We start from the raw sequence: 19,713 nt of genomic DNA, 5'->3' as shown, positions 1-19,713 counted from the left end.
TTCAAATTTGAAAGGATACTTTTGGTATTTTTTAGTGCCAAGTCGTGATGGGTCGAGAGCATTTGGTCTCGGAGCGCATTCAGCATCTGGTCACACTGGCGAGAAGAAAGAAAATAGAAATCAAAATAATGAAGTGATTTCCATACGCAAATCGAGAAATTAGAGAATAACAATTAGAATTTGCTCGTGCTCGAGTGCCGCGTGTAACGGTAAAACGCTGCGCAATCGCGGAAAAATCGCTCGCAGTTCGGAAAATTCGCTGGCAAACGCAAGCAAAGACAGCAGCAGCAGCAGCAGTGGCACAGCAAACCCAAAACGCAAAACCAAAACCAAAAGCAAAGACAAACGCAAAGCCAGAAGCAAAAGCAGCGAGGGATTTTGGAGGCTGCTTTTTTGGGGCGACACTAAAGAAAAATAAAAGGTACAGAAAGCGTGGGGCTCCACGGCCAGTCGGACTGCACGGGCACGGGACTCCGGGTAAAAATATCCGGACAGCTGACTGTCGCTGCTCGCAGTTCCGTGTTGTATTTTGGTCACTCCGATTAGTTTTGTTGGACAGATAAGCCAGACAGACCGACGCTTTTATTGTGTTTTCTGTGCTTTTTTTCAATAACTACGCACCCACACACACACAGACACACACGCAAGCCATTTGTTTGTTGGCATTCTTTATGTACATGTGTATATACCTTGGTACCTGATACATGGTATATGTGTGTGCCTTAGAGATCCGCGGAACTTGAGTTGCCTTCTTGTGCATATACACACACGCTGTGACATGGGATTGCCCACTGCCTGGATGCACCTGGGATCCCAATCTCCGTATGCTTTCCATCTCGTCTGGCCAATTGGTTATGTAACAATATGGGTACATAGCTATCGGAACCGAGAACTAAGAACCAAAAACAGATTAAAACAATGGCACGTGCCCGCGCTGAAAAGCCTGGGCAAGATTGGCCAGTCATCCATGGCAACTCGAGTTTCAAAAGTTCGGAGCCAATTCGACTTTGAGGTCAGGCCACTTCCTATATCCAACAAAATGTGCAACATGTAAACCAAACAAAACTGGTTAACTTAATTGAAATTTCTGCTTATCAAACAAAAGAACCTAACAAATCTTAAAGAAATCAAAGATAAAAGTATACAATCGTGAATGTCGAGTCATTTCCTAAAGGTTTTTCCATAGACATTAGTATAATAAGCATTGTAAGCTCATTGGAAAATGTCAAAATATTAAATTCACTCAATGGAAAACAATTTAATTTAAACGCATGTCCGTAATCTTGAAACGAAAAAGGCGCTTTCATTCATTCATTGATGTGATTCAAAGGTTGAATCACTCATCCATTCAATCATGACTTGTAATCTCCATGAGGCGCTGTAAAATCATGTTTAATCAACAAAGTATTGAGTTTGAGCACCTGAATTAATTAGCTAATATGCAATACATTTAAATTGATATCAAAATCAAATGCTTTACGTGTGCCTATCTCGCGATTAAATGTAATAGCTGGTCCACAATAGTTTTGTATTCATATATTTTTTGATAGAAAACCTGTTTTCAATTCAATTTTATTATCAGCACTATAAGATCATTTCTATAATAATCGCGACATGAAGTCATTATTTGAGGGCTTGAAATTCTCTTATAACGATTCTAGATTCTGTTTTATCACTTTCGTACTTCAAAGAACTGGGAGTTTGATAATTTTAATATTTCACACGATGATGAAATGTACATATAACGTTGAACAAATACCCAAAAACAACTTTAAGGCTAGTAGAAGTTCTGATGAATCACGACTCCGTTTCCGTCTCCTCGTTTCGTTTCAGACAACAGAGTCACTATTGACGCCCCACTGGCGGAGCACAGGAACTGCGGCCCCAAGATGAGCTGCAAGGTGCGGCTGATGGAGGACGGCTCGCTGGACGAGGAGCCGCTGACCCTCAAGGAGATCGCCTACCAGAAGCTGTGCAACAACCTGGACATCATCAGCAGCCACCGCCCAGATGGACAGCGCGGCCTCAATCCGGGCATCGTGCTGCCCAACGAGATCTGCGACGGCTTCCTGGAGAACTACCAGCGATTCAATCGCCCGCTGGACGACAGCGTCATCCGCCTCTTCGAGGACACACAGCGCACTTCGCTCAAGATCGTCAATCTGCGCAACAGCACCCTGAGCAGTATAGGTGAGCTCGGTGGTATTGAGCACACTAGTAATTGAATAGTAATCAGATGCAAGTTCATTTGAACTTGGTAGTTGGTTGCATACTTACATTGCTATACATATGTGCTACCTTCATGCTACCTTGATGGATAACAAATCTAACTTCTATTGCAACCTTATTGCTGAACAACCTAAACATGTTTGTTACATTTTGCAGGCTTGGAGACTCTGATGCGCCACAAACTGTTCGCTTTGTCCATGTGGTACTGTGACATGATAACAGTGGGCTCACACCACCTTTTGGCTCACTACGGCGACAGTCTGCGATCCCTGGAGCTGGGCATCAGTTCCCACCTTCTGCAGTACGCGGAGCCCAACGAAAAGGAACCAGTGGACTTCCAGTTAACCTGCCCCCATCTGCGGCGGCTAGTGCTCAATGGTGTGGTCATGCACCACCGGCTGCAGTTCGCCCACCTCCACGATCTGGGCCACCTGGACCTGACCTCCTGTGTGCTGGCCAACTTTAGCCTGGAGGCATTGGGCTCGCTGCCCAATCTGCACACGCTCATCCTGTTCAATGTGTGGCCCATCGCCAACCAGCTGCATGCGATCTGCTGCTTGAGGCGTCTGTGCACTCTGGACATATCCATCTCCAGTTCCGGGAATGGCCACGGCACATACGATCTGCCTGATCAGACGCTGGAGATGCTGATGGATAACCTGCGGCATCTCACACACTTGGACATCTCGGGCACGAATTTGGCCGGCAACGGTGTGGCCACCAAGGAGTCAACGAGTACCAGTGGCTCGCAGCCGAGCACCAAAATGGAGCAACACTTTGCCCTGACAGACATCCCGGGTTTGGCGTCACGCACCCAGAGACCGCTGCAGTTCCTCGGGCTCTATCACACGGCCCACTGGGCATGCAAAAGACACGATATTCCAGCTTTGGAGGTGGCTGGCGATGCCAACGAGCAGCAAATCCTTACTGCAGCCCGCTATTATCACGACAGACCAGTGCTTCTGACAAGAGTTCTCAACGACTTGTACCACCTGTTCCGCTTCGAGAACTGCAAGGACATACACACAGCACTGGATGTTGTGCTCTCCGCCATGGATCGGCATCTCAAGTTCAAGCACATGCAAATCTCCGGCAGGTGGGTTTATAATTTGAAGCTAAGTAGAGCCAGTATTTAATCCGAATTTGCTTTCTATTAGTGCCACGCTGTTCTACATTGTCAAGGGCAGGGATCGATCCAAGTTTGGAGCACTACTGCGCAATCACATCATTCGTACGCTGCTGAATGGCATGGAGATGCACATCACCGACGACACCATGCTGCGGAATGGTTACCTCACGCTCACCCAGTTCCACATGCCAGTCGATGTGGTAAGCTACGCCCAATCAAATTTATTAGGTTCAGCTAAATTTGTGGTTTTTAGCTCTTCGAGTACGAGCGCCTTATCAAGATCTTGCTGCACGGCGTTTCCAAGACGGAACAAGAGGGATTTGTTCAGCGCATCGCAATCTACCTGCTGAACACACTCGCTTGCCAGGTGGATGGGCGGCAAAAGCTCTTCCTGGGCGAGCTGGGCGTAGTTAGTGTATGTCTTGATTATCAACTGCTAGCTGGAATTTGTACTTCATGATGATATTCTTAACCTTAGACCATGTTCACGTTGATAAAGGATCGCCTGACTCGCTCCGTCTTCGACGATGTGATGGAGGTGGCTTGGTCCACCATGTGGAACGTAACCGATGAGACTGCTATTAATTGTAAGAGATTCCTCGATGGACGTGGCATGGAGTATTTCCTTAAGTGTTTACATGTAAGTTTTAAGTGAGTTGCTGTTGTCCCCAACGCAACAAACTGAGAATGAAATCAGACTGGGCACTATAATATTTGCTGTCGTACTAGAGGATCTTCAAGACCTGCATTGGGAAAGCCAACAAAAGTGAAATCCTCTGTTTCATAAAGAAATAGTTTAACTTCCTGTATCCACAATGTTTAAGCTAAACTGTCCTTTTCTATAACAGACCTTCCCGGATCGTGATGAGCTGTTGCGCAATATGATGGGCCTGCTGGGCAATGTGGCTGAGGTGAAGTGGCTGCGGCCCAAGCTGATGACCCAGGAGTTCATTGAAGTGTTTGCCCGCCTGCTGGACTCCCTGAGTGATGGCATCGAGGTGGGTGGTTCTAGTGCGAGTGTGGTGGCGAGAGTGCGGGAGAGAGAGATGGACAGTGCTTACCATGCCTACCTGCGCTTCCAGGTCAGCTACAATGCGGCTGGAGTGCTGGCGCACATTGCCTCGGACGGAGCGGATGCCTGGACGATTAAGACGCCCAGCCGGGAGCACGTGCTGGAGCGCATGGTGGCCGCCATTCAGCGGTGGAACATCAAGAGCGAGCGGAACATCAACTACCGCAGCTTTGAGCCGATCCTCAGTCTGGTGCGCTGCTACGAGACGCCCCAGTGCCAACATTGGGCGGTTTGGGCACTGGCCAATCTGACACAGGTGCGTGACTATACAGTCCTTTTCTTTTGGTTAGCAGTGTGTACTAGTTTATTTCTCATCCCGCCACAGGTTTATCCCGAGAAATATTGCAAGCTGGTGGAGCAGGAGAACGGCATCCAGATCCTCAACGAGCTGATCGAGCACGAGAGTCCCTACTGCGAGATCAAGCGCATCGCCCGCATGGTCATAGAGCAGTGCGAATCCGGATCGGATCGTATGGTCGAAGGCTAAGCGGATACTTAGGATAACACGTAGTTTTAGGATTCGAGTTTGTTGTAATGTTTTTTTTTCTGCTTCCTCTGTTTCCCGTTTTAAGGCAAGTGCAAGTGTTATATGGTTCAAGAGATTCTTCCTTGACTTTTATGTTTACAGCAGAGAGCAGCAGATAGATGCAAGTTTAAGCTATGCGAGAGTTAAGCAACTAAACCTAATGATGAAGAAGCGTGCAGAAATATTCGATAATTACATAATTACTAGATTATATATGTATATGATGTATCACATGTTGTAAGCCAGCGATCTTTTTAGGCCGTCAGAAGTGTAAATATTGTTAAAACCGGAAAGAGGAAGACATTGAGTAGCAAGCAAGACAGCTGGAGATTAAATAAATCCTTAAGAATTCAATTCCCCGGATCGATAGTTCTTTCTCTAGCCACATAGATCAATGTATTGATTCGAACTCTGCGATCTGTTCAGCTCTTCTCCTGTTCCTTGATTTGTGTTCATCATTCGACGGACGCTCCCCATATCTACTGCGCTTTTGCATCACGAACCCTAGTAGCTCCAAGTTCGGGAGGATCGTTCTCCATAATCTAGCTATATAATATAGACCTATATAATCTAGGCTAGACTTAAGCGAGTGTAAATATTGCAAGTATCAGTCTTAAAAGTTCTGCGCTTGGCATTAAAATTAATAGCAGTGTACGTTACCATTAGTTACCTTATATTACGTATATATATATAATTTGATTCGTAAGCGTCATCACGTCTGTGTCTTACACTTTCCTTAACATCCAAAATCACACGAGAGCTTTTTGTGAATTGCTTGTTTCATTTTCTTACAGTGGAACTTTTCTTAAGTTTATGATTTCTGGTATTTGATCAATTAAAGTAATTTTTACAAATATTTTGATACAGCCCTTACTCAAATAAAGCTCAGGAACTTCCATAAAACTTATCTGTTTAAAGAAATTATTTTTTTAACTTCAGTAAAGAGTGAATACATCATACTTTTTATTAAACAAGTATTCCAAATTTTATGTTAATTTACATTAATATATTAATTAATTTAAACTTTGTTAGTGGAAAGTTCGACTGTATTCATAAAACATCACCTTATAATCGCAACTTTGTAGCAGAGTGTTGAGTGTGGCAAGGATAGCTTCCCCTTCTTTATTTGTATGTGATATGTGTAAGTTTCAATAAAGCTGCATCTCCCCTGCAGTTCCATTCATCAATTTTTCAGTAGTTAATCATCAACTAGTACCCATCTCGATCGCATAATCCCCGCTCAGTTAGCATAAAACCTAGTGATGATTTTAACATTGGTATGCCATGGTGCTCGGTCCGGGGGGCGGGGTGCGTAGCCGATGTTATTGTGGAACTGCAGGGTATGCAAACGTACGGGGGTGTGAGTGCCGAGCTCTGGAATTGCGTCATGCGCCCCCTCGCAGAGCGGGTGGGTGGGCGCAGGGGAGGAAGGAAATGCCAACGGGTTGGAAATGCTTTCCAGGCGGAGCGCATGTGCCGTGGAAATCCTGCATCCCCAGAGAGACGAAACTTGGCAACCCCACTCTCTCTCTCTCTCTGCTGTCTCCATTTTGGCAGCTCTCCTTTGTCAGTTGTCATTTTGCCGGTGGAAAGTTGGCATGTTTGTTGTGCCTGGATGTAAATGTGCAATAGTTTTGCGTACGCGGGTGCCAGCAAAACGGTAAATGAAAGTAAAATAAATAACAGAAAAGAGTGATGCCAAAAGCCAAGCAGAGAAGTGCAAGCAAAGAAGTGCTTTAAACAATAGCGAAAGTAAAAACACAGGGGGTAGCAATCAGCCATCAAAAGTAATTAATTTCAGTGGATAGAGAAGAAAGCGAATTTTATTCATGTGCCAACAAAACCATTCAATCAATGCCAATTGCCTAGTTTAATTCATCAAAACCACAACAAAATAAGTCCGGCAATTGACGAGGCGTAAACAAAATGCCAAACAATTGTTTGCCAGCCGGATTCTGCGCAGTGTGCCTTCGATTTCCAGCAGGATCAATAACCTCCTTATCAGCGGAAAATAGGGGAAAACGACAACAAACCGTTGCCTTGGCAATCAAAACAAAGGCCAAAATATGCGAGTGGACAAAAAAAGGGTATATGTTAAACGGACATGAAATAGGCTATGGTATTGATTACCAGATATATAGTCTATGATTAACACCGAAAGTATTTCTCTGGGCCCGCGAAAAGTGCAACAATTCCAGTCACGTCAAATTGCAGCAAACTGATTTCACAGGCCCCCCCAAACAAGGAATATTATTATTAAGAAAAATCCCTTTCATCCCGACGACCTCGGCAGCACTCGAACCACCACTCGAAAATCATGAGCGCGCGAGAATCAACATCTCAGCGCACTCGACCAAATCGGTGGTGGAATTTATGTCGTTCAATTTGAAGTGGAATCAAAAGAGCTTTTGGGGAAAAGAGCTTGAAAAGCTCTGCACAGTGGCTCCAGTTGGGGAATATAGAAAACCAACATTTTGAAAATAGTTATTTAGTTTATGTTTATAATAAAGTAGGATTATAATTAATTGATAATTACTTTTCCACAGCTGAACTTGAATTACTACAACCACTGCCACTCTACAATAAAACAATCCACCCTGATCCCAAAACCAAACCTGGATAGCCAGGAACAGCAGGATGTGGCCCGGCTCCGAGCGTGGAAGCTCGCGGGCACTGGAAATCCCAACCAGCCAGCAAAACGCCGGCGGTAGTAGTCAGCAGGAGACTCTGGCCGACATCGAACACATATCCACCATCGCCGGATCCCTGGCCTCCATTGGATCCCTTTCGCACACCCAAATGCGCTATGTAAGGTGCTGGAGCTGCTTTTAAGATCATATCTATATCCTTGATTACTCCCCCAGCAATGCACCAATGATGCCGGCTATGATACGGAACACACGTCCCTGAACTCGGATTTTGATGAAGCCGAGCTGCGTCGGGAGCTACTAAGAGATGTGAGTTCCAATAGGAAATCCTGAAACCCATGCCTCTACTATAATTATAATTATTCTTTCTTTTTTTATAATTTGCTTACAGAAATGGAAACTCCTCTTTGATATGGTGAGTACGCAAATCCTAAGGGAATACATATAATTATACTTATGTATACTTACCTTTCCGACTTTGCAGTTCGATCCCGAGGGGTTTGGCGAAATATCCGTCGAGGAATTCCTGGTGGCCCTCAAGTCGCCGGAGTTCCTGTCCCAAGTGCCTATGAACAAGCGGGAGCTGCTTTTGGAGCGGGCCAAGAAGGCGAAGCTGCCCACAGGACCCGGCTACGTGACGTTCCAGGACTTTGTGAATGTGGTGAGTGCGCCGCAATTACAATCGCCGTTGGTCACTGGCCAAGCAACCAAAGTACCCAAAGTACCCAAGGCACCCATGCCGTTCGCCTGTTTGTCCCGGGCTGCTCATCAACGGCAAACTCGATTTAAGTGCAAACACAGGTGCAAAGTACTCGGCCAGGATGAGGACCAAAGTGTAGGCTCGTGTTCAAACAGACGGAGGACAAGGCTTCGTCCTGGCAGGAGCCGCACTCTTGTTTGGCAAATGCAAAAAGTGCGCTTGGCAAATAAATGCGCCGCTTACGGTTACACAGCGAACAACAGGGGGTTACAAACCAATCTGACTTCTGTCCTACTACATAAACTTAACCAGTTTTCCTAAGTCTTGCTACAAAGTATACATTACGAATTATGTTATTTTAAGGATATTAAGTACTATGGATATTGGATTGCAGACCAAGTTAGTCCACAGTTTTTCCGTATGTAAGCCTACGTCTCGTTTGCTTCCTTCGCCACGCTTCGCCAGGCATTTGAGTGTTTGTCCTGGTTACCTGGACGCTGGCTATTTGTCCTGATGTGGTCCGAAAATACTGGCCAGGCCCGGACTGCCTCGGACTTAAGCTGTGCAACTGGGGGCCAGAGGTGACTTCTGCGAGCGGAGGAAGCGCTCTTCTCGGCTTTGCCTTTGATTGGCAGGGCAATCCTATTGCATTTTGATTGATTCTACCCAGTTGATTGGCACGCACACAAACCGCACACGACAAAACACTCATGCATAATCAATTGCACAGTGAATATTCCTTCGCCTTGACCGTTCGATTGTTTGCCAAAGTGTCCTTAAAGTCATGAATTAGCCAGGCCAACGTGTCCTCATTTGCCTCTGTGTGTGTGTGTGTGTGTGTGATTGTTGCGCCTTGTTTGTGTGTGTGCCTAACGGTAATTGCGGATGAGACCCGGCCCATTCTTTGCACAATGGATTTCCATTCACATTCCCTCGGCGAGGACATTATTAGGTCCTTGTTTGGCCTGCTAATGCATTTGTTATTCCAATTGAGGGATCCGTTTCCCTGCCGTTTCCCTCTGCAGCCCGCCACTTTGTGAGGCATTCATATCTGCGCCAGCAATCTGAGATCCTTGTTGCCATCGTAGACAACATATTTCCACTTAATTATAAATTGCAATGATCTGCTGGTCGGCGAGCATATGAGCCAGGACCAGGACCTGGCGGAGGCAGGCGGACCTGGCCAGGAATGCCGCGATGCGATGTCCAACCTGGCAATGCGCCATGCATAATGCAGGCTGATGATTGTTGCATTTGCAACAAAAGCTCGCACGTGACAAATCCTTTTATGGCAGCGCACAGAAGTCGGGCATGTGGATGCGGCGAAGACGCAAGACGCCACCGAGGGGCGCGATGTGTTGAACGTTATGACAACTGGAGGCACGAGGCGCGCTGGCGACTGTCGTTTGTCTTCCTCGGCTCAGTCTGCATCTGGCCGCCACTTGGGTTCCCATTCTTCCAGCCATCGGACATCAGGCACAGCCGGCACAGTAGGCGACGGCAGCCGGTCAGGAATCAAATCAATCTGTGGCTCCACGTACGAAGGCGAACTGGGAATGCTCTTATCTGGGCTTAGCTTGGTTGGCTCTAACTGAAAATACATACCGATTAGTTGGACATTTCTTTGGGTGTATTTAGTTAAAGAGTTGTTTATATAGAGTGGATATCAAAGAATCAAACCAGATAAATACTATATATATTTGGATTGGGCATATCCATGTTGTTGCCTTTAGGAATTCATTGCCCTGACCTTGTCTTTGGCGTTGATGTCCAGGCCTGCCTTCCTCCACTTTTTAGCGAGGGGCATCCACTTTTAATTGCAGTCAGTGGTGGTGGGATCGGGCAAAAAGCAGGAACGCCGCCAAGGAGCATTCTTCCATTAATCAGAAAGTCAACGGAGCTGCCAGGCATTCGATCATTCGATCATAAACGAAAGCAATTGCGCACAACTGGCCAGTGGGATGAGCTGAGCGGTCCGTCGTGGCCCAGCCGCCTGGTGTTGCGATCTGCTCCCTGTTCCTGTCCCGGTCCAATGCGATCCGGTCCAGTCCAACGGCCATTATCATAATCAGGAGACGCAGCTGGCAGACGCTGGACCAGCTGAATCCGATTCCGAGCCCCAACCTGTGACTGTGACTGTGCCTGTGCCGAGCACGCACCAAGAAATTCCAGCGACTTGTCTTGAATGGGCCAACGGCAGAACTGCTCAACGGTTGCTTCTCGCAGGAATGCCAGCCAGCTGCTGTTCTGCCGCTTCTCCTCCTGGTTGTTGCATCTCAGATCGGGTTTATTGAATAAACATTGGGGCAGTGCATTCAGAAAAAATCCTTTCAGTCGTGCTGGATGAGCAAGTAGTAGTAGTACAAAAAGTTGTATGAAACTGAGCTTGCTAAATAATTTCCATTGCGGCTTCCGAATCAGAATTCATTACAGAAGTCACTAGTATTTAAAGAAAACATATAAATATGCATACAATTATTCAACAATATTTTTGAATGGCTACTTTACTTGCATTTCCTTCTGAGGTGCATTTTCTCTGAGTGCTGCGATGCCCTCCTGCCCGCCGATCCAGCCTCCGCCGAGGTGGCGTCTGCGCCGCTGATCTCGGGGAGCGATAGGCGGCGGAATCAGATCAGATGCGGACTTTGGAGCCGCGAGCTCCACGTCGAGTTGGACGTCTTGGGGCTGAAGTAGGTGCAAAATGCCTTGCGCCTCGGACTCGGGGGAACCGAACCTGGAGGCGATCTCTCGCGACGCGGTATTAAATCAATGCCAATCCATAAATGGCCTACGCGGCGCGTAGATTGAATTGGAATCTCTTGGCGATTTCATTATTCTGCAATAATATCGTAAATCGAGTGGGGACGCGGGATGAGCGCACATTTCTGGTTAATTATGTAGCGGCAGCTACTAACTCTGGACGGCATCTGGCTTATAGGGTATCAATTATGGCCCATTACACATATTTCTGGCTTAAACGATATCAATATAGAGTACTCGTATTACAATTGCTTAAGTTTTCATTTCACTGTTTGATTTCGCACCTGAATTGATTTCTGTCCTTACCTTGATTACATTCTGAAGAAGGAGTTGACCTGTGAGCCAGTTAAGTGCTTTACTTCTAGTTTTCATGTCCTTGCTTTAACAGCCTGCAATGGAACACCTTGAATTCGTTTGCCAATCGAAATGTGCTGCAAGTTTGCCCCACTCTTACCTTTAATCGCTTTTCCTGCTGCACAAAAACAAGTGCATTTCATGTTTATTTCGAGTTGGCTGCTTGGCTCCTGAATGGAGCAGAAAGTGGACGTGACGGGGCCAAAGATGATGTCGCTATCCAGTGCCTCACCTCACACCCTTGCCCCCGGAGGTCCTTTGCCGCCCACACATCCTGCTGCATTGGTCGCCGGCACCTCCTCGCCGTTCTCTGCTGACGATGTTTGGTCAATGGTCAATTTGGCAGCCGTTTATTTTGATTGTTGTGCATCCGGAGCAAGGATAACGACGTGCACACGAAATGGACCACGACCCAGACCCCTTTTTTCCCACTGCCCACTGCCATCCCTTTTGGCTGCGTTGCAATATTTTTGCCATCGTCACGGAATTCACCGATAACCGAGGCGAGAGCGAGGCGAGAATGGTGGCCCAAATGGAGCGCCAGCGGACTGAGGCAGCCTGTTTGGCATCCTGCGGCGTCATGTCCCGTTCGCATATCTCGCAACGATCATTTTTGCATGTTTTTCCACCTGCAGGTGTGTTGCGTTCCATTTATATGTTTTATGTGTCGTTTAATCCGCGCCACAAAAATGTATCTTCCAAAGGGAAATCGAATTTTTCGGGCCAGAGCGGAAGCACTGCATCGTAATCCCCTAACACTTGTAGTTTTTTGGCAGGCAATCAAATTAGATTCGTGCACTGACACTCTGTACATCGCTGTGCACACACTACAGACTTACTGGCACTTTATACCTTATAGGGGAAGACAACTAATTACGTTGAATAAATTTAAATGGGGTGCGCACCTGACATTTACGACGACACCATAAAACCCGAGCTACTACGCAGACGGGGTCAATGAATGGCCACTGCAGTCCTCCTACGCGTACACTCAAAGAAGTGCTTAGCCATTGAAATGGTTGCTCTGATCATAAATTGAGAACTACCTATTCGAAAATTAAATATTACGCTGGCAGGAATTCTTGCTCTCTTATTGCTTATTCACACTACGTGGAAGCTGCGCTTATTTCATTGATTTAAGTATCTCAGTCGTTTGCCGTACGATAAAATAACCATCATATGTGCCATACTAGTTTTTGTTCGGTTTTTCCAAGTGTACTCCTCACCTTCGAGGCCCTTCAAGCTCAAGTGCGTCGCATAATTGCCCGGAGGCTTTGGTGTGGGGGACGGAAGCCGGAGCACGGGGTGCGCATCATTAACCCTCCAACCTTTGGTGCGCTAATGAGACGGCCAGTGTCCAATTTTGGCCATTGGGCATTGACCATTGGCCATAGGACACGGGACACGCGTGGCTCGGGTTGGCACCTCATCGCCATAGAGTCTTCTTGGAGGTTGAAGGCAGCTGATTCTACGCCGATTGCGGCTGCTCAGTGGGTTGGAAAACTCCGCTGCGCTATTTGATTGTCCCGAACGAGCGATCCTATATCCGATTTCCAGCACGCCCCTTCGGTTCGCAGCGCAAACAATGCGTGCGGCTCAAGTGGAAGTCTCTTACGACTGGCGGGTCTGGCGGGTCCTTGGTCCTTCTGTTCCTTCTGTTTTTTGTCGGGCAATGGAGGCAGCATTTTTGCCAATCGTCAAACAAAGTAAGAGTGCCTCGCGTGTCATTCCATTTCCGCCTGCCTTGAATCGCAAATCAAATACAGCGTTCCCAAGGAGCAGCTGCCGGGATTCTTCGTCCTTGCCTTTGCATACATGGAGAAAATAATGGAGATTTAAAGTATAAATATATTGCATGCATAGCATATTGGATAATATACATACATAAAGTCTTATCCCAACGTAAAGTTCAATCCAACTACTTATGATATTATTGTAAATATCATAATTTATCGAAACTGAGATCCAAACATTCAAAGTTTCTTTGCGTGCATACGCATATCCTTAATCGGTGCTCTGTGGGAAATCGCGTATAGCTTTTGATTTTCAGCTCATTGAAAAGCCAACGGGCGGTGACTTCACCTCCATCTGCATCTCCATCTCCACCTCCATTCCATTTGAACTCAACTCTCTTAGTACAAAAGACGGCGTCAAAGGCCAAGACAAGTCATGGCACTTTATATAGAACACTCGGTGATTCTGATTGCGATTGTGGGCATGGAATGGAAGTGGCTGTAGCTGCAGATTGTGGATGTTTATTGTTCTGGCGGCGACGGCGGCAAATACAGGAAACTGCAGAAAGGTGCAAACGAACTTCCGCTCCAAATCAGTTTTCGATTTGCTTTTTCCATATCCATTTCAGCTGCTGTTTGCACTTTCCTCCAAGCACTTTTGCATGGCACGCGCTTGGGCAGATGTCACCTGGAATGGAAATGAGTTAAGCAGCATGATTTTAAGTTACTGCCGCTCATACTTGCCTCAATCAATCATCATTCGGTGGCCAGGGCGGCTGAAAGCCTGATTACCCTGTAATTAGACAGCAGGATCCACGCAGGACCTGCAAAAAAAAAGGGGGAAAAGCAACGAAAAAACAAGGCAAATGTGTATTTAATGAGTAAAAATGTGATAATTAGGCGGACCCCCGAGGAGGCCGACAAAGGGCCAACCGAAAAACGAGAACCCATCCCGCATCCTTTCATCCCCGGGCTAATTACAGGACCAAGTCATTTGGCCAGACAAGTGCATCCGTCGGCAGTAATTGCCGTGTTTGTTTAAGATTCAGCCCATGTCCCAGCTCCCAGTTTCCAGCTCGAGCTCCTCCACCTGCACCTCTTCCCAAGGAATGCAAATTGAATTAGGCCTTGGCATAATATTGTCATTCAATTAGATCATCATCTGGTCGGGCTCGTGCGGTTTCCCCCAGGACTCCAAGGTGTTTCGCCCGTGCAAACATCAACAATTGCAAAGTCTTCGCTCCTGGGCATGCACAATGTGGCATCTAATAAGCTGCCAAGGAAAAACAAAGTAATTGAGTGACAGAGTAAATTGTACAATTTCGATTAATGTAGAAATGTTTGTATTGCCTGCCGTTTATGAACATTGTTATTTATGAAAAGTTAATTGCATATTGCCAAAGGCGAAGGCCACGTTTCGAGGATTAGATAAAAAGATTGCATAAGTTGATTAATCTGTTAACTGACATTAAAATAACTTTCTTTGAATCTACAATTCTTTTACAATATGTTTTAAAATATAAATTCATAGCTTCCTTACATGCATGGAACATAAAACATGCACTGAATTATACATGTTCTAATGAATTGTCCTGTAAAATGGCTTTGGGCCTGTGTCCTTTGAGCCTTGTAGTCCAAATATTCGCTTTTGTCCTTTCATTAGCGTAACAACGAGCCCCGAACAATGTTAATCAAATAGCTCATTTAATAAGCTGCAAACCACGAGCACGTTTTACACGGTCATCCGGAAATAAAGCCATTGGGCATGCATCATGCACCATGACCCCCACCGCATTCCCCACCTCTCCTCCAGCACCCTGCGCTCCTTTTTTTTCAGCCAGTTTATAAATATTGCTCAACTGTTTGGAATAAAAATGTCAACACGCCGGGCGAGGCCGTACGCAATGCATAATAGAGGGCACAGGCACACAATGCCTCCAAAACAGCGAGCCACCGATCCTGTGGACCACCGTCATCCTACCACCGTAGCCACCGCCGGCGGAGATGTCCTTTTTTGCGCATAGCCACAGGCAAAAGACAACAAAAAATGCGGAAAATACATGTCGCCGTGTTTGTGTGTTCCTGCTGCAACGGACGCAATTCAAAGGAATTTTTTGTGGCTCACGGAGCGAGTGAAAGAGAGAGCCGACCACGTCGTCCTGTGGTCCTTCGCCCTCACTCCACACTCCTCGCTCCCGTCCGCCGCTTGACCATGTCCGCCGACCCGATCCTGAAACCAATTCCCAGCGTTAAATGTTTTGCGACAATTTGTCGGCTTGTCCTGCAAAAGGTGAATGAAGCGAAGTTACAGCAGAGGCCAGGACAATAGTCGCAGATATTAAAGTACATACCTTTAGGCAAACTTGATAAGTGAAATATCAAAATTACTCAATTTCAACTTAATTTAATAATTAATTTAATAATCAATTTAATAAGTAAACTGTAGTTTGTAGTATAACAACTGCCTTTTCTAATGTCACACCTATTATTTCGCGCGCGACTGTGCTGTCTGCTTCTAGCACCGTTAAATGGCTATGAAGTCGAAGTCGCCTACCTGGTGACGTCATGCGGCGAGCAGGACTCGGACTCCTTGTGCTTCTCTGCGCCCAGGATAATGACATTATCAGCCGCAGCAGCCTGCGTCCGCCAAACAAACGATAAGCAATTATTTGTTGGGAATACAATTTAGCCCTATTGGCCCTGTTGGCACTTTGTTGTGATCGCTTGATCTTGCCGAATATGCGACTTGTCACATGGCCACAATGCGTGTGGGTGTTCCCATTGTTGACAACACAGATCCTCTGCGCCCTTTGTCTGCGAATCGTAACAATTTAATACCCAGAAATTGGGCCAAATCGGAAGTTCGGAAGTATAATCTTATTTCTGTTTACTTTTTGATCTTAGCGGTCTAGATCCGACGATCAACTGGCGTTGTGCAACACTGCGGTGTAACACTACTGGGTGGAATGAATGGAAATAGGACTAGAATGAGAGACGAAAGCGCAGAGCGCGAAAAGAAACTTACGCACGCTGGCGGGAAAGTTGTGAAGTCGGTCGTTTTCTTCAATGTTAAGTGTTCATTGTGTTTAAACTATAATCCTAATGGCAAATTTATAAGGAAGTCAAATAAATAAGGCAGGAAAGCTGCGATTTAATCGCGTAAGTTATTTAACTTAACTTAGGAGTATGTGAATAAGTTCACAGTATATATATAACGAAGTTCAAGAAACGGGGCTTACGCTGGAAGGAGTTACCTGGAATTCGCTTGGATATGTTTACTCAACTAGTTCATAAAAAAAAAAAATACATATAATGCATTTTCCCGGCGCGCGAAAAGAGTTGCCACCTTCGTATATGATATTCCAGTGCCACAGCTTCCAGTCGTTCAGAGGAAGCTTATCAATTAAACAAAATTTGATAATTACTGCCATTAAAAGAGCGCGTCTAGCGCTGATTAACTAGAAGATACATAAATTTCCCCTCCCCAGACTGGCGGAAGTAACTATTTTGTGCCCTGAGGCCGTGGCCAGCTTAATTTGTGGCCTTTTTCTTTTTCGCAATCGTCGTAGTCGAGCATTTTAATTGCGTGTAGGCTTCACTTTTAATTAAACACAATGCTTATTTTCCGCTTTTTGCGGATTTTTGCCCGCTTTGCGTTTGCTTTAATGGCTGACATCGGCATCTGTGCCAACATCTTAATTACATAATAAACATAATTTAGTTTGGCCGGTCACACGCATAAATGTTCGGTTCATAATTTTATGGCTCGTTTAGTTTGGTTTAGTTTGGAGGCTTAATCATGTCATGTACGGTGATCCGCAACAAAAACACAATAATGAGCAAGTGAGACAGCAGTAGCGAGAGTGGGTGTGCGAGTGTTTCTATCCTGTTTTCTCCAGCAAGCAACAATGTCCACCCTGTGTTAACCCTTCGCTGGGCTGGAGGGCTTACAATACCACGGTCACAGTGAAGGCATCCTCGGGACTAACCAGGAATTCGTGCTTGCGGGTTTTCACGCGCAGGAAGCACAGCTTATCTTCGGTGTCCAGATCACGGACGCAGCTCTGGGCCAATTTCAGGAAACTGGCGTGCAGGTGCTTCACAATCGACTGGGCCGTGGTCAAATCGAAGGACGTGTGCAGCAGACTGTCCGTGGCGTTCTCCGACACCACAAATCCCTGCGCCTGCTCCGTAATCCGGTTGGTGTTGTCCGTGTTTCGCTGCACCACCTCCTCCATGGCCTTTAGATATAATTTCGACATTTTGAAAAGAGTTGCAAAACTGGAAAATTGAAATAGTCTAAAATGTGTTGTCTCTAGTTATGATCTGATCCGTATTCGAGTAATGCTGCCAAGGGACTGAAGTTCCGTAGAGTCTCCACAGATATATTGATGAAATCATAGCACAAGTCTACTGAGATTTCATTATTTTTGAAAGGGGTAATGGTACAAACCCTGGAACTATTTTGAATTTCTTTCTAATCACTTTCTTCTTAACAAAGTTATTAGTAAAGCTATTGTGAAATATTTATCTTATACTAATGGTATGGCATTTGGATAACCACTTATGAATTATATATTAATAAGCCATTAACATCGGAAAATGTATCATAATACCCTGTATTTACAAGTTATATTCCCATTTAAATATGCAAAGTTGATTACCGATTAACCCTCCCAACTTGCTTCCAGATGAGCGGCAAGCGGACACGTAGCTTCAAGTGCGCCGTACACCATCGAGATCGTGAAGTCTGCTCCGAAAACGATTTCCAGCTGGTGCTGAACGAACCGCCACTCTTTCAGAAAATGGTGCACGCCGTGGCCATGGAGATCCTGCCCGAGGAGCGGGATCGCAAGTACTACGCCGATCGCTACACCTGCTGTCCGCCGCCCTTTTTCATCATCCTGGTTACTCTGGTGGAGGTGCGTTGAAGGATTGAGCCCTCCTTGAACATATCCTTGATTTTAACTGCTTTTCTCGCAGCTGGGCTTTTTTGTTTACCACTCAGTTGTCACCGGCGAGGCGGCACCAAGGGGGCCCATACCATCGGACTCCATGTTCATCTACCGTCCGGATAAGCGGCACGAGATCTGGCGCTTCCTATTCTACATGGTGCTCCATGCCGGGTGGCTCCATCTCGGCTTCAACGTGGCAGTGCAGCTGGTTTTTGGCCTGCCACTGGAGATGGTTCATGGTTCCACGAGGATAGCTTGCATCTACTTTTCCGGTGTGTTGGCTGGAAGCCTGGGCACTAGCATCTTTGACCCGGAGGTGTTCCTTGTGGGTGCCAGTGGTGGAGTCTACGCTCTGCTGGCCGCTCACCTGGCAAATGTGCTGCTCAACTATCACCAGATGCGTTATGGAGTCATCAAGTTGCTTCACATTCTGGTCTTCGGTGAGTGTTTACCCTAGCTTACCTTAGTGTGGTTTCTACAGGTCATAATGAATGCCAATTCCTTTTTCTAGTTTCCTTTGACTTTGGCTTTGCCATCTATGCGCGCTATGCTGGCGACGAACTGCAGCTGGGATCCTCGAGTGAATTCCTGGCCATTGACCAGACGGAAACGGTGGGCGCCGTTTCGTATGTGGCCCATTTGGCGGGAGCCATTGCTGGCCTAACTATCGGTCTGCTGGTTCTGAAGAGCTTTGAGCAGAAGCTTCACGAGCAGCTGCTCTGGTGGATCGCCTTGGGAACCTACTTGGCGCTGGTGGTCTTTGCCATCGCCTTCAACATCATGAATGGATTTGCGATGTTTAACATTCACGTGGAGAAGATCCGTGTGACGGAAACCATTTTCAATGATTTCCAGGTGTGAAATCCCAGGAGGATATGCGGCAGGATGACCAGAATTCTATCCTTGTTTCGTATTTAATTGATATTTTGCTTAGATTTTGTTTATTGCGTTCCATTGAAGTTTTTATTGTTTTTGGACGTCGACTAAGTTTCGCGTTTAATGTTTTGTTAGCCATATATCTGTGAATCGGATATGAATATCTCATTGTATGCTTACGTGTCATGCGACGTAAATTATTTTGTTTTGTTTGCTAGTTAAGTACAAACATATTGTAAGAATCGTAAGAGTATATTTACAACAAATCGAACTGATTAGGTGTAACATAAAGCTCAAGGAATTCCACATTTTCTACATATATTTAAGATTAACTGCAGACCCAGAAGACTTTATATAGGAGCTAATAATGAATAAAACTCCACAGCTGTAAAATACAAATACAAATATATATGCGTATGCTTTGAGGACTATATGGAAACCGATATTGGCAAATGCAAGCGATTTATTCTAAATTTTACAGGCCTTATAGCAATTGAGATTACTACCTCAACAACTGATATATAATATTAAACATAATCCAAAAAGTTGAAGTAAATCGGTTTCAATTTGATATAGCCCGTCGTAACTGAGCACTGCCAGCTTTAAGAAATCGATTAAGACCAAGCACCAACAGAGTAAAGCATAAATTTACATATTTTCTATTTACACATTTTGTTTTACCTGTAAATAAAATACGTTTAAAAATACGAATCCTTGTTTTAAACTTAACA

The 19,713-nt window shown here is 45.7% G+C and overlaps 3 protein-coding genes and 1 long non-coding RNA gene across 8 annotated transcripts; 2 read left to right on the top strand and 2 right to left on the bottom strand.

The window, feature by feature from the left end:
• The first annotated feature begins 82 nt into the window (after positions 1 to 82).
• Positions 83 to 5,310, top strand: LOC6532379 (protein zer-1 homolog). Of its 3 annotated transcripts, none has more exons than XR_005561094.2 (9): positions 83 to 421; positions 1,834 to 2,190; positions 2,386 to 3,325; positions 3,387 to 3,558; positions 3,612 to 3,773; positions 3,837 to 3,998; positions 4,207 to 4,686; positions 4,756 to 5,002; positions 5,062 to 5,310. XR_005561094.2 is itself a non-coding variant. In XM_015193812.3 (9 exons), exons 2-9 carry the CDS (start codon positions 1,890 to 1,892, stop codon positions 4,915 to 4,917), a joined length of 2,295 nt encoding a protein of 764 aa, XP_015049298.1. In that variant the 5' UTR covers positions 84 to 421; positions 1,834 to 1,889; the 3' UTR covers positions 4,918 to 5,310. The 3 variants fall into 3 exon arrangements, 2 of the variants coding, with proteins under 2 accessions (XP_002093130.1, XP_015049298.1); XM_015193812.3 differs by having other exon boundaries at positions 84 to 421; positions 4,207 to 4,356; positions 4,441 to 4,686; positions 4,756 to 5,310; XM_002093094.4 differs by having other exon boundaries at positions 4,756 to 5,310.
• Positions 5,311 to 6,527: 1,217 nt separating this feature from the next.
• Positions 6,528 to 19,415, top strand: LOC6532376 (protein rhomboid). Of its 2 annotated transcripts, XM_015193811.3 has the most exons (8): positions 6,528 to 6,616; positions 7,503 to 7,764; positions 7,821 to 7,913; positions 7,996 to 8,019; positions 8,089 to 8,265; positions 17,843 to 18,073; positions 18,135 to 18,546; positions 18,618 to 19,415. In XM_015193811.3, exons 2-8 carry the CDS (start codon positions 7,594 to 7,596, stop codon positions 18,965 to 18,967), a joined length of 1,458 nt encoding a protein of 485 aa, XP_015049297.2. In that variant the 5' UTR covers positions 6,528 to 6,616; positions 7,503 to 7,593; the 3' UTR covers positions 18,968 to 19,415. The 2 variants fall into 2 exon arrangements, with proteins under 2 accessions (XP_015049297.2, XP_015049296.1); XM_015193810.3 differs by lacking the exons at positions 6,528 to 6,616; positions 7,503 to 7,764; positions 7,821 to 7,913; positions 7,996 to 8,019; positions 8,089 to 8,265 and adding an exon at positions 16,173 to 16,310.
• LOC26534893 lies at positions 8,642 to 16,088 on the bottom strand. Of its 2 annotated transcripts, XR_005561096.1 has the most exons (5): positions 13,303 to 16,088; positions 11,519 to 13,223; positions 11,371 to 11,453; positions 10,055 to 11,276; positions 8,642 to 9,895 (listed from the first exon to the last, which is right to left on the bottom strand). It is a non-coding gene; the product is annotated as an uncharacterized LOC26534893 (long non-coding RNA). The 2 variants fall into 2 exon arrangements; XR_005561095.1 differs by having other exon boundaries at positions 8,642 to 11,276.
• Positions 16,770 to 17,528, bottom strand: LOC6532377 (dynein light chain roadblock-type 2). Its single transcript, XM_002093093.3, has one exon. The coding sequence runs from the start codon at positions 17,411 to 17,413 to the stop codon at positions 17,099 to 17,101; it is 315 nt and encodes a 104-aa protein (XP_002093129.1). The 5' UTR covers positions 17,414 to 17,528; the 3' UTR covers positions 16,770 to 17,098.
• Positions 19,416 to 19,713: the final 298 nt, after the last annotated feature.

The sequence above is a fragment of the Drosophila yakuba genome, chromosome 3L, assembly GCF_016746365.2.
Source record: "Drosophila yakuba strain Tai18E2 chromosome 3L, Prin_Dyak_Tai18E2_2.1, whole genome shotgun sequence".
Taxonomy (NCBI): Eukaryota; Metazoa; Arthropoda; class Insecta; order Diptera; family Drosophilidae; genus Drosophila; species Drosophila yakuba.
This window is presented reverse-complemented; position numbering and strand designations above follow the sequence as displayed.

What these genes read in the sequence shown, in the direction of transcription:
- LOC6532379 (XM_002093094.4), top strand. Translation starts at nt 1,890, where the DNA reads ATGAGCTGCAAGGTGCGGCTGATGGAGGACGGCTCGCTGGACGAGGAG. An exon ending in TCCACATGCCAGTCGATGTG is followed by an intron (nt 3,559 to 3,611) that starts GTAAGCTACGCC and finishes TGTGGTTTTTAG; the next exon opens with CTCTTCGAGTACGAGCGCCT. An exon ending in GCGAGCTGGGCGTAGTTAGT is followed by an intron (nt 3,774 to 3,836) that starts GTATGTCTTGAT and finishes TCTTAACCTTAG; the next exon opens with ACCATGTTCACGTTGATAAA.
- LOC6532376 (XM_015193811.3), top strand. Translation starts at nt 7,594, where the DNA reads ATGTGGCCCGGCTCCGAGCGTGGAAGCTCGCGGGCACTGGAAATCCCA. An exon ending in CGCACACCCAAATGCGCTAT is followed by an intron (nt 7,765 to 7,820) that starts GTAAGGTGCTGG and finishes TTACTCCCCCAG; the next exon opens with CAATGCACCAATGATGCCGG. An exon ending in GTCGGGAGCTACTAAGAGAT is followed by an intron (nt 7,914 to 7,995) that starts GTGAGTTCCAAT and finishes ATTTGCTTACAG; the next exon opens with AAATGGAAACTCCTCTTTGA.
- LOC6532377 (XM_002093093.3), bottom strand. Translation starts at nt 17,413, where the DNA reads ATGTCGAAATTATATCTAAAGGCCATGGAGGAGGTGGTGCAGCGAAAC.